A 13544-nucleotide genomic window follows, 5' to 3' on the forward strand; every position below is an offset into this window, starting at 1 on the left:
ACAATTGTATCTATGAGCCTATCTGAGGAATAACATTGAGCATGAAGTATTTACTGTGTGGCCAACACCCTACCCTACTAAGATGCTGATACAGTACCTGTCTCACGGCAACCACTCCAGGAGGTAGGTACTATTTAATAGATGATGAAATTGAAGTAGAAAGGTCAAGTAACTTTCTTAAAACCACAAAGTTATGTATTAAGTGGCAAAACGTAGAATTGAGCTGAGGCGGCCTAACCTCAAAGCCTATGTTCTTCACATCATAAGGTGATTTTTAAAAAGCTTCAAAAAATCTAACTCCTCACTCTACAGGCAAGAAACCAAGCACAGAGACCTCTGCTCACACTCACACTACAGAGCTGAGAGCCACTAGGGCCCAGGTCTCCTGAATACTGTTTACACCAGGTCATCCACTCCAATCCCCCAATCCTTGGGTCAGTGAAGGAATCTTTCTGACTTAATACCTGTAAGTCTGGCAAAAGGAAAACCCTTGCATATGCGTCAGATCATAGTAGCTGGTTACAGTTATGGTCTTCTTCCCAAGTGAAGCTGGATGAAGGTGCTGCTGATGCCACATCTACCTGTGGCTTTATTGTTTGCCAGGTGCTTCTGCATATGCTTTCTCATTTGGTCTGACCCTGTAACCTCATGCCCTCCAACCCACATCTGGGGCAGCTGACGCCCTTTCTGCCCACATCCGGGTCACAGGAAGCCATTCCCGACAGAACTGAGACACTGCACAGCTGCTTCCGTGCTGAGCCAGCATCACGCCGCTCCCTAGAGCCGGGCAGCTCTGAACCTCCTACATGGCCACTCCTCACTGTCCTTCAATATGAACTTGCCTTTGATCTCCTTCCCCTTTACCCTCTTAGGGTACACAGACTGCAGCTGCTCCAGGGCAAAGCAAAATGCACAATCGTTAATATCGACTACTCTAATCACTGTATTCACATTCCAGAATATTCTATATTCTTGTTCTCCTCTCTCTTAGAAAGCAGCAGAGCAGAGTGATTTCTATAGAGGCTCTGAGGCCACAAAGACCTGGATTCAAGACACAGCTCCATTGCTTATTAGCTGTCATGATCTTTGTCAACTTATTGCTAAGACTCAGTTTTCTTACTGATAGAGATAATGACTAATAGTACCTACTTTATCAGATTATGAGAATTAAATGAAGATTCACCAAAAGGGCTTACTACAGTGCTTGGCATAGAACAAACCTTCAATGAATGGGATTCTGATGCTGTCATGCCCATCACAGAATACTGCCACTCCTGCTCTTTGGCTGCCAACATGGGATGTCCATAAGGAAACCCGAGGGCTACTGTTCATGTTAGTATTCACACACTTGGCATGAGTCAGTAGGATAAGGTAAACCAAGTATTCAGAGTCACTAGGAGTCACCTGTATGGCTGCACTGGCTCAAGATGGGCCTCAGAGCTTATGCCAGACGTGAGAACTCTGGAGGTGGGAGAAAATAAACACAGCTTAGTACGCACACATTGGGTTCCAAGCTGCCTCTCCACCTTTGGATCCTCTCTTGGCAAACCACACTCCATGCTCTCATCACAGCTAAATTCACTGCTTGAAACAATCCAGCCTTCCCCATGCTTCTCTGCCTTTCCTAGTGCTGGTCTTTATACCCAAACTACTCTTTCTTCCCTTTTCCAACAGGTGATTTTTTTTTTTACCATATTTTAATACTTTAAGGTCCATTCAACTATCACCTCCTCTCCTCTCTGCAGATAGCTCATTCAAATCTCTGAAACAGAATTATCCTTCCTTCCGGTGTGTCTCCACTCAGCACTTACTTTGATTAGGGCAGTTCATGTAGTGTTGTCATTTTTGTGTATACATATGTACCTCTCACTGGACTCTGAGATCCCTTTATTAAAGGCAGGGCTATAGCATCTAGCTGCTGTCTCTCAGTTTAGCAAGCAGAATATAGAATATCATGCCCATCTGGCACAAGGTAGAGAATTCATGCATAGGGACTGAATATATGAATGAATCTCTTAGACATGAGAAAATGATACTTGCCATACGAACTACACAACTAACCTATAACTGTATACAACTTTCTGCTAGGTTTCCACTCTTTAGCTCATCCACCCATAAGAATTATTTGTTGTAGTTTGGAAAGTCTTCTCATCTTTTCTGTGCCTTAGATATCATGCTAAAGATACAGACGGAAGCAAATGCACTAAAAACAAAAACAAAACGCCATATACTAACTTCATATTGAGGCAGTATAAAATGATAGAAAATTATCTAAAAGTGGTAATAGAAAACAAAAACAACAAATCAATCTGCAGTATATGCTATAGACGATATGGTATGGCAGAAAGACCATGAATGTTATTAGATCACACATCCCTGCAGCTGAAATCTGGCTCTACCACACACTAGCTGAGGGCACTTGAGCATATAAGATTTCTGAGCCACAATATTTTCTTACTTATAAAAACATGCAACATTCTACTGACAGCTCCCTAATGTTGCTAACCCTTAAGGACTGCAAAAAAATTGAGGATTCAACAATGGTATCTAGAATTTGGGTGGTGTCATCCACTAATAGCAGATGAAAGGAGGAGGTTTGAGGGGAGAAATGAGTTCAAAATTGAACACACTGAGTTACCTGTGGGAAACCCAGCTAAAGATGCTTGGCAAGGTGCCAGATGTTAAGGAGTGTTCCAGGCTGGAGATATAGATTCAAGAGTACTGAGAGAATGGATGACATCACCCGGGGAGAGTGTGCCAAATGAGAGGAACACGGGCCAGGTACAGAACCGAGGAGAACACCACAATTTAAGGGAGAAATGCAGGAAATGGAAGAGAAGAAATAATCGGAGATCTACGGAGAATTAAGCCAAGGAAGAAAAGAGCTGCAAAAATTAGTAAGTCATCAACAGTATCAACAGCTGAGAGGTTTGGTGGGATAAGAAGTGAAATAATGTCTGATAAATTTGGCAATTTGACACCACAGAGGATCTTATCTTGAGAATGTCAGCAGAGAAGTGAGGATGCAGAGTCAGGCTGCAGGGATGGGGAAGTGGGTGGGAGGTGTGCAGGTAGTGAGAATGAGTAAAGGCTACTCTTTACAAGCTTCGACAGCAGAAGAGAGGTTAGACTAGCTGGCAATGTGGGCTCCAGTGAGGGCTTGTTAGAATGGGAGAGGCTTTGGGAGTGTTGATAGGCTGAGGGGAAGGAACCAGGATGAAAAGGGAAAGACTGACAGACCAGAAAGTGAAGTTCTAGAGAAGGTTGGAAGGCATGGGTGGGGACAAAGACACAGGGAGAGGGACTGGCCTTGAGCAGTAGCCAGGGGACCTCAACCTCTGAAACTGGAAGGATCTTTTATTCAAACTTGATTCCACAGGCCAAACTTAGCAACCTGAACAAAGTGTCTGGAATAGGAGGAGTGCCTCTTCAGAACCCATACTGAAAACTCTACTGCTAGGTCCAGAGTTGGCAGAAATTGTCATGTAATGGGGCAATCCTAATCTTGAGTTGTGTCAAACAGGCTTAAATGTAAAGAACAACACGTAAACAATTTACAACCCATGTGAATTTGGAAAACAATTAGTAAGAAAAGCATTCCTCTTATGCTCTTTGACTAAGAAAGCATTTAAAATATGGTTAATTATTGTCAGAAGATGATCAATGTCATTGTGACTTGAGACATCCTCCAACATTTCAAAGGCCATTATTAACAAACCCATTCAAGGGGATCCCTGGGTGGTTCAGCGGTTTAGCGTCTGCCTTCAGCCCAGGCGATCCTGGGGTCCCGGGATTGGGATCGAGTCCCACATTGGGCTCCCTTGCAGGGAGCCTGCTTCTCCCTCTGCCTGTGTCTCTGCCTCTCTCTCTCTGTCTCTCATAAATCAATCAATCAATCAATCAATCAATAAAATCTTTAAAAAAAAAACATTCAACAGGTCAAGTTTTATTAAAATAAAAATATTTCACAACCCTGGAGAAACTATCAGAGACTAATTCCTAAAACTATCAATCAGTGGGATTTTATGGCCGAGGTGATTAGCTACTAACACACATTCTAGAATTCAGGTGTAAAGTGTCTCTTCTATACCAACATGGCTCAGAGCTTTGGAACTGCAACTTAGCACTCATGCAAGGAGTTGAAAAGACCTGAGGTTCTTTTCTGGAGCAAATGCTAGGCTCATCTGCAAGTCCCCCTATGACTCACACTGATATTAAAATGTATTGGACTCCTGCCTATTTAAAATCGAAGACTGGCAAAATCTTCAACAGAGTGACAATACTGGCTTTTAAGTACCTCAGGATATCTGCATTATGAGTCCTTTTAAAGATTATCATTTAATGCTTGCTAAAGGCCTATTTAAGACGCTGAATATTTAGACAGCATGTATTCTTTGATTCTTCTGTGGTCTCTTACCAAGTTAGAGCACCACAACCTCTCAAGTACCTGGAACATATTATCTTCAATGCACATATCATTAACTGTAATGATTTATTTCTTTACTTGTTTATTGTCTGTCTGCCCAATGAAAACTAAGTTCCAGGAGTAGCATAAAGAGCTTGTCTGTTTTGTTCCCGAGGGCACGAAACAGAGCCTGGGCATATAGAAAACACTCAATAACAATTTATCAAATTATCAAATGAATGATTGAATGCTAGACTCTGTCCTTAACCCCCTAATCAATCACACAACCCTATCAACTCATCTCTATAACAACTCTTGACTTCAACCACTGCCCTTTCTTTTCACTTCTACCATTATACTTTGGACCCCCAATGCCTCACAGCTGGTCTGTGTCCACTCTATATACCACATTCACCTCCCTAAAGCACTGCTTTGATCACATATCTGCACTCCCCAACATCGTCAGCAGTTCTCTGCTGCTTATCAAGTAAAGACCAAACTTCTGGGCACCTGGGTGGCTCAGTGGTTGAGCATCTGCCTTCGGCTCAGGTCGTGATCCTGGGATCCTGGGATCGAGTTCCGCATCAGGTTCCCTGCATGGAGGCTTTTTCTCCCTCTGCCTATGTCTCTTTCTTTGTCTCTCATGAATAAATAAAATCTTTAAAAAAAATTTTTTTAAAGGCCAAACTTCCTAGTCTCACACTGAGTCCTCCATGATCTGGTTCCAGCTCTCCCTCCCCAGCCTCATCTCCCACAGCTCCTCCTCACTCATTTCCCCATATTCCAGTCAAATCAGACTACTCAGCTTTTTCTTCCATTGTCCTATGCCCTTGTCCTTGTCTCTGACCCTTTGCTCGTATTGTTCTTTCTGCCTAGAATGTTCCAGTGTAATCTTTTTTTCTATAGCCCAAAGCCTGATTCAAATACTACCCTTCCTATGAAGTCAGTAAGGCCCTTTCTGGGGCTCCCTTATCAAAACTTGTATCACACTGTAGAACACTGCCATGTTATAAGCTACATAAGGGTAAAGAATGGACTTATTAATCTTTGTTTCCCCAAGAGAACCCAGCAGACCTCCTGCTCCTCATGCCTCACATAAAGGAAGTACTCAAGAAGTATTTTTGTTGAATAAATGGGTCATGTTCTATATGAGGCAACCCAAACTGGTATATGTTTCAATGTCAATTTCTCTCATTTCCTTTAGAGTCAGTTAATACAGGGGGCATAAGCCAACTCACACAGCCAAGAAAGAAGCAAAACAATAAAGGTAGACATGACAGGACAACTTATAATATTCAGGAAATAACATCCTTTATATAATACACACATGATACCAATAAACTAAGAAGAGATTCAAGCACTGGGTGGAAGCTATTAACCCATGATCTTCGATAAAGTCTTTTCCAATCCTAAGTATCTACAAGAGGAGAAATAAAAGTGGTGGCACTTAACAATGGTTATCCAGCCCTCTGAAAATATCTGAAATGTCAGGAAAACTATTTCCTGATCTACTTCTTCAGCCCCTAAAGGAAACTAATTCTTTCGGAAAGGAAAAGATTCACTAGTAAATCAGTCTCTTTTCCCCTCTGGAGTTCAATTCATTTTGGTCAATGGATAAGTTTTTATTAGAAAAAATATCATAATGTCATCTTTCATGTTCAAAGCACTTAGAAAAGTACATAGTGTTTTTATATGCATTATCTTCTAAGATTAATTTATTCAACAGATATGGATTGAGCACTTACTATGGGGCAGGCATTGCTCTAGCTGATGAGCACACAAGAGGATGAACAATAAACATAAAAATATGGCAGGTGTTGCTAAGTGCTACAGAGAAAAATGAATCAGGGTTGGCACAATAGGCTGTTTCGTGTTATGCAGGGTAATCAAGAAATGATCTTCACAACAACCCGGCAAAATAGGTAGGATATTAGCTATTAGTATAATCTTAATTTCCCAGATTAGGGAAACTGACACCCTGAATGGTTAAGTGACATGCTCAAGATCACCTGGAAAGATGGGAATGGGAGAAACCAGATTTCCCAAAACATGGTCTATTGCTAAGGTTTTAAAGAGGATTTGGGGGTAGCCCGGGTGGCTCAGTGGTTTAGCACCGTCTTCGGCCCAGGGCGTGATCCTGGAGACCCGGGATCCAGTCCCCACGTCAGGCTCTGTGCATGGAGCCTGCTTCTCCCCCTGCCTGTGTCCCTGCCTCTCTCTCTCTCTCTCTCTCTCTCTGTGTGTCTCTCATGAATAAACAAATAAAATCTTTAAAAATAAATAAATAAAGAGGATTTGGACTTGGGAATATGCAACTAAATTCCTTCCCCTCTAGAGAATGCTGCTTAGAAAGTAGAAAAGAAGCCCATATACACATACTGTTAACTCATCACTCTGACAATGGCCTGCCTCCCACTGGTGCATAATCATTTCCCTTGATTTGGGAAATAAAATAACAGAAACACCATTTTTTAATATTGTTGCAAAATGACTTTTTAAAAACAAAATAAAGTTTTAAAATGTGTAGTTTTTATTTAGAACAGAAAGGAGCATGTAGGCTTATTGTGCAAAAGCAGGCAATGCAACACCTCATTAGCAATACTTCAAATCACATCTAATGAACATAAACTCTCCTTTAGCAGCCTGTCTCTGTTCTGCACACCTGTTGAAAAGTGTGTGAAAATAGATTCAGCAAGGATTTTCTGCCAGGAGCGCATGGGACTGCATGTGCGTGTGTGCCCGTGCATATGGAGAAAACTGTAAACATTGCAGGGAACAAGATGCCATGCTATAGCTAATGTGAATTAAATCTAAAAACCACTTCTTAGTAAAGGTAGAGGCTGAAGACCTTCATGTATTATAGAAACTCGGAAGGAGGAGGAATCCATTCTGGTGCAGAGAATCAAGTCAGGCTTTAAGGAAGAAGAGGCCCTAGGGCCTGGACGAATGGATCGAGTGTCAAAAGGTGAAATTAAAGGACAGTATTTTCTAAGACATGGGAATGGAGACCAAGAGGCAGGGGACACGGGAAACAGTAGTCCACCACAGCTAAAATATGTTATGCGAAAGACCTATGTGTGAAATACAATTAGAAGGATATAGATATAGGCCCAACTCCTATCTTGCATATAATAGGTAAGGAAATTGAAGCCCAGAGAAATTTGGCTGATTTGGCCAAAGGCAAACAAGGGGGAGAAGAACGAAAAAGGAAATTTTTATATTGCCAGTTAGGTGTTCTTTTGACTATCCTGTTCTGTGGGTAGGCTGGGGGCCTGGGACAGGTAGGAGATTATTTTTCTCTTTATTATTTATTTATTTATTTATTTATTTATTTATTTATTTATTTATTTATTTTTTCTCTTTAAACATAAAAAATATGGGGGTTCCTGGTGGCTCAATGGGTTAAATGTCTGACTCCTGATTTTGGCTCAGGTCATGATCTCAGGGTTGTGAGACTGAGCTTCACAATGGGCTCTGTGCTCAGCGAGGAGTCTGCTAGACCCTTTCCTTCTGCCCCTCCCTCTAGAAAGAAACAAAAAAGTAAAGTAAAAATAGGTAGGGAGGTTAAATAAATTGCCTTGAGATTACATGTCTAGCTGAATAGTTCCAGTTGTACTGACACTGAGCCTAGGTCTCTGGAACAGCTTGTCCAGGGCTGCTAGATTACTCAGCTCCTTCACTAGAGAAGATAAAATACTAGAGCTAATGAAGAGACACCATCCTTTCTCTCAGGAGCACTGCACCTTTCAGGACCCATCCTAAAAAAGGATTTTTGAACCATAGGGATTATCAGGAATGTGAATGAAAAAGCAGGTTCTTCTTCTCGTCTCTAAATTTGCCTGCCTAGCTTCAGAAGAACTGAGTCAATGAAGCTGAGGATTGATTAATAAAACATAAGAAAAGTGGAGCACCAGAAATGTGTTGTAACAAACTAAGAGTTAGGAGGCATAGGCTCTAGTCCTGGCTCCACCACACAAGATGTTGTTAGCTTTTTTTTTTTTTTTTTTTGAAGAATGGCTCTCCATATCTTTTTTAAAAGATTTTATTTATTTGAGAGAGTGAGAGAGAGAGAGAGCTCATGCAGGAGTGGGGGGTCAGGGTGTGGGGAAGAACAGAGTCAGAGAGAGAAGCTGACTCCCCGCTGGGCAGGGAGCCCTAAAGCAGGGCTTGGTCCCAAGATCCTGAGATCAGGTCCCAAGACCTGAGCCGAAGACAGATGCTTAACAGAAGGAGTCACACAGGCATGTTGGCTTTTTACGAGTATTTCCGCTCATTAAATTTATAAAAGGAGGAGGCTGAATTAGCTGATGTCTGAGGCTACAATATTCTAATTTTCTGATTCTAAGTAAACTGCAATTTGCAGGAAAAGAGACATGAAGAGTTGAAGGTAAATTGAACTTTGGGAAATCACATATAATTTTTTAATGCAATAGGCATGTGTCCTACTTAAAGGCACATCAGTCCATCCTGTAATTTAGATTTTTGTTTATAAGAGGGTACACCCACTGAACAAAAAGGACACATAGATCAATTACACATTTAAGAAGTGGAAAAAGAAGTACAATCAACTCTAAAGGCCTTTTTCAACTGAATCCACAGACTTTCTTGCTGCCCGCATAAAACAGTTATCATGCATATACATGGCCATTTGAATCAACAAGTTATTATTAAGAACTGGAGAGACAGAAAGACACTTCAAGTAACAGAAAGTCCTTGATTTGATTTATTTAAAAAAGCATGGAAGAGGGAGAGATGAATTGAGAATTTATACTGATAAAATGTAAGATTCCATAGCATGAAAGAAGGGAAAAAAAATAACAAAATGAAGACTTCAATAGGCTTAAGAAAACAGCAGAAAGAAAACCAAGAACAAAGGCATTCAGAAGAGTTCAGGTTCCTTAGAATATCTATTTGTTTTTGCCAACATATACATATAAAGAAATTCTGGAAAAACCCTCCCAAAAGTGGTTACCTGTTCAGGGAGACAGGAAGCAAGCAGATTAGGGAGAGGTGTAAAGAGGAGACTTTTTACTGAATATCTTCAAATGACTCTTTAACCACGTAGCTATATAACTTATTTTTATTTAATTCAAAAATTAAATAAATATATAAATATAAATGTCCCTTAAATTCAATTATTTGCAAGCAACAGTTGAAATACAAGAGAGCCAACGAAAGGAGACATTAGAACAAAGTACCAAGAGGTAAAGAAAATGCTACAGCACTGGGAGGTTGGAAGAAATCCAAAGAGAGGATAATCTAGACTGTTTTCAGGGACCAGCTGGAGGTGAAATACAACATGGACAATACTGCTGAGGGCCTCAAGAAGCTTATGATAGCTCAAACCAGCACCAGCTGGTACAAGAATATCTTGAAAATACAACACACAGGTTTATGTCCCTGTATGCCTGGACAATGTGAAATCCACAATGGGATGAAACCAGAACTCTACTAACAGGGAAGTAGTTTTCTTTCACCCTCTCAAATAGAGGGATTGAAATGAGAAACCAGTGTTTCTCAATTGGGAGCCACAAAAATGATTAATTAGGTAGCAGATGAATGTGACCTATAAGGAAAAGATAAAGAAATCCACTTGCATCATTTAGCAAAGAAATTCTCTTTTGCAAGAATTCTTTAAGGCAGTCCATGAGAAACAAACGCCGGGGAATGTCCTCTTAAAGTCATTTATACTCTCAGTATTTTTTGATTTGTGGGTTAATTCCCAGTGTGCTTCCTTGTAAAGGAGACCTTGCTAATTTGGCCTAGTGAAAGGCCTAGTTAGTAAGAAGTATTAGTAGTGCCAGTGAAGATTTGCAAATAAACATGAGCAAGCATATCATTAATCAACTAAAAAATCCCTTGCTTTACGGTGCCTGACTAGCTCAGTTGAAGCATGTGACTCTTGATTTTGGGTTTTTAGTTTGAGCTCTATGTTGGGTGTAGAGATTACTTAAAAATAAAACCTTAAAATAAATCCCTTGATTAATAGTACAATTAGTACTTCTAAAGTGCTACTAATGTTCTTTCTTGTCATGAGTGTTTGTTTGCTTTCTAGTAATCATTAGTCTATGCATTTATGAACTTTTCTGCATGGTGGTATGTTTCACAATTAAAAAAAAAAGATTAGCAAAAAAAAAAATACGACTAAAATTATCCTTTCTACAAACTATCTACCCTTGTGGGGAGGCCAAAGGTTGAAGTCAGACTATCATGAAGAACCAGTCCTTTAATGGAGCGCCATCAACATCTGTCCTACTCAAGGAATGATACCTATCAGGGCCAGAGATCTACCCTCTCTGAGGCCTTACTCCCCATCTAGTGCCACTGAAATCTGAGGCATTAGGAGAAAACAGGCTATCTATAGGGCAAGAACCAGGGGGAAAAAGCATGCAAAGGGAAACTGGCTCTGACAACCAACAGCTCTATGTATTCTTCATATATTAAGTCAGGTTAAGAAAGGGAGATTTAATTTGCATTTGAGTTTAAAAAAATAAATATTTCAAATAAAAGCAAAGAAGTTTTAGCCACCTGAAAGGCCAGGGTCCAAAGAACTTTACTTATCTTCTCATTGCTATAAGAGTACTTTCTGAAAAAGATACACCACTGGCCAACTCACTAAATAGGCACAACCAAACTCTGTGATTTGTCATCACTTTGTACCTCTTCTAAGATCATGGATGCAAGGGTAGGAAAGAATAAGAAAACATTTATAAAAATATTTCAAAATTTTACAATGAATGGAATTTTTTTCTAAAAATAGACCAAGATTCCATGTTCCTTATTCACTAACCCAGAAAGTTACAGCCTACCTCCTTCCTCACCCATCTTCCCCACTCAGCAAAGACACAGATTACAAAGTTAGACTTTAAAAAAAGGAAGAGTAAATGAGGAAATCAATGAATGTTTATGAAAACTACTCAGTCCCAGAACTTGATGTGTGAAAAAGTCCTTAGAAATTCTGTCCAACTTCTCAGTTCTAGATGAGAAAATTTAGGCCTAGAGAGGTGATGTGTTTTGCTAAATCTAGTTTTGAGAAGTTTTTTCCTTTATTTACAACTTTCTTTTCCTATAATCTATTTGTGGTAGCTTGAGCAACACACACACACACAAAGAGAAATACAGATAATAAACATGGTGAATTACAGTAGATTCAGGACTTTTTCTAGTCTACTGTTATTTGTATCATATCATGCTTTGTTTCTGAAACTCTATATTTCTCAGTGGAAGATACAAGGTACTGTTGCCATCTTTTTTTTGTTTTTTTTTTTTTTGCCACTTTTTTCCATTATGGAGCTGTCCTGAGCTGCAACAGGAGTGAGTGAAGGACCATTTTGTGTAGACACGGTCTTAACTGCTTTTGCCATCCTGAACCAAAAATACCTCCACAACTATAGCTAGGTCAAGAGATCTACTGGTCTCATCTTACTTCTGTCCCGTTATTAAGCCAAGAAACTAAAATTTCTTCCAAATTAAAAGATTGAAAGATGAGTTAAGTGGAGTTTATGAGGCAGTTTTGTTAATAAAGACAATTTAGGTAAGCTTTATATGTATGAATATGTAATTACACAAAGTCTTTCCTTCCCTCATCTGGAAACACCTATCAATCTACCTCTTTAACTGACATTCATCAAATCAGGGACCCCTAAAATGGAGTCTGAAATCATTCCTCAGTACGCAATGGCTCATTAGTTGGCTGGTGGCATTGCTTCTCCACCTGTTGCCTTGTTTCAAAAGATACTCATGAGAAAGGAACACTCGGTGTGGTCAAATATTTGTTAGGGGAGTTTGAAACTCTTGGTCAAATGAAGACTGGTATTTATTTCACTTGTGCTTTTTACTGGCAGGAATAACAGAACTGACTCTACTATAAGGATGAGTGGTGGCTCAATCCAGACAACTGAGTAACAAGGCCAAAGACTTGGTCTCCTCACTGGCCTGGTTTGGTTTACCTTATTCTATTCTTGTCCCCAACAGCTATGATCTAATGTCACCAAGGGACAGAGGAAGTTCTGATAGAGTATAAATCCATAAACTCCTCTATATTAACGATAGGCTTTGTTGATATTGTAATAGTTACATCATCATTACATTTAAAGATAAAATTCTGAATGTATATGGGAGAGAGATTTTACCCGCCTATAACATCTTTCACCATGCCATCTTTCTTGGACTCATTTAATAGAGTCCCATTTCATTTATGTTCTTCTTTTTTTTTTTAATCTGTTTTCATCTTTTTTTCTGATCTGGCCTGGAGCCAAAAACAGAAGTCTTATTAACGGAGACAAGAAGTGTCAAGACCCACAAATGAGCCTGAGCAGCAATTAAATTGAAAAATAAACCCCATTAACCAGAACTGAAACAAAAGGTTAACTACTTATCCAAACTTGGGCAAAGGGACAGTTCTTTCTCCCCCGCTTCCCCTAAGCCTGTTAGGAAAGGGGTTTCTGAAGCTGTGCCGCCTCCTCCTCCAACTCACTTTCTGCGTCAAATAGTATGGGTCAAAGTCCTCCAGGGGAACTGCAACCAGGCCTTGTGGGATGTCCCCATAGATGAAAGGCAAACTCTTCCCTGCTTCCAGGTCACTGTTTGGCTTGGGCTTGCTATCCTCATCGTCTTCCCGATGACTGCCTTCGGCCTTTGGTGGTTTCTTGAGCTTGCTCTCAGCAATGCGCCTCTCGATGTTTGCCAGTGACTCAGGGGTGAAAGGCTTGAAACTATCGGGGCCTGGTGGTGCAAGCAGCCGCGCTGCCATCTTCTCATCCTGCAGCAGCTTCGTTAGTTATGCTGCGTCCGGGACAGGTCAGCTCTGGAAGAAACGGCAACACAGACAGCAGTAATCAATCGCTGCTCTGAAAAGAGGCCAGACCAAACCATCTCACTCTCGACCTTTATTCACAACCTCTGCAACACATAGTTTCTTCCGTGACACGGTTATTTTTCTCTTCAGAAAATCTGTGGTGTGAATGGGCTGGGTGATGTCCATAAGCACCCCCAGGGGAATGGCTAGCCGGGGAGATCTAAAGATGGGAGGCTCCTGCATTGCTAGTTTTTCTTACTTTACTTAGATGCAACTCCACTGTTTGCAATCATATAAACTACAAAGGTACATTCCACACCCTCAAGGAACTTCTATTCTGAA

At 40.4% G+C, this 13544-nt stretch overlaps 1 protein-coding gene across 1 annotated transcript in view; it reads right to left on the minus strand.

Annotated features, from left to right (window-relative positions):
- The window catches only part of SCN8A (sodium voltage-gated channel alpha subunit 8), a 176569-nt gene that overhangs the window by 108364 nt on the left and 54661 nt on the right, over window positions 1–13544 (minus strand). Inside the window, exon 2 of the mRNA XM_072765257.1 lies at window positions 12882–13211. Within this exon, the coding sequence (XP_072621358.1) occupies window positions 12882–13157 (276 nt within the window). The 5' untranslated portion in view covers window positions 13158–13211. The remainder of the gene's footprint in view (window positions 1–12881; window positions 13212–13544) is intronic.

Source organism: Vulpes vulpes, chromosome 8, assembly GCF_048418805.1.
Source record: "Vulpes vulpes isolate BD-2025 chromosome 8, VulVul3, whole genome shotgun sequence".
Lineage (NCBI taxonomy): Eukaryota > Metazoa > Chordata > Mammalia > Carnivora > Canidae > Vulpes > Vulpes vulpes.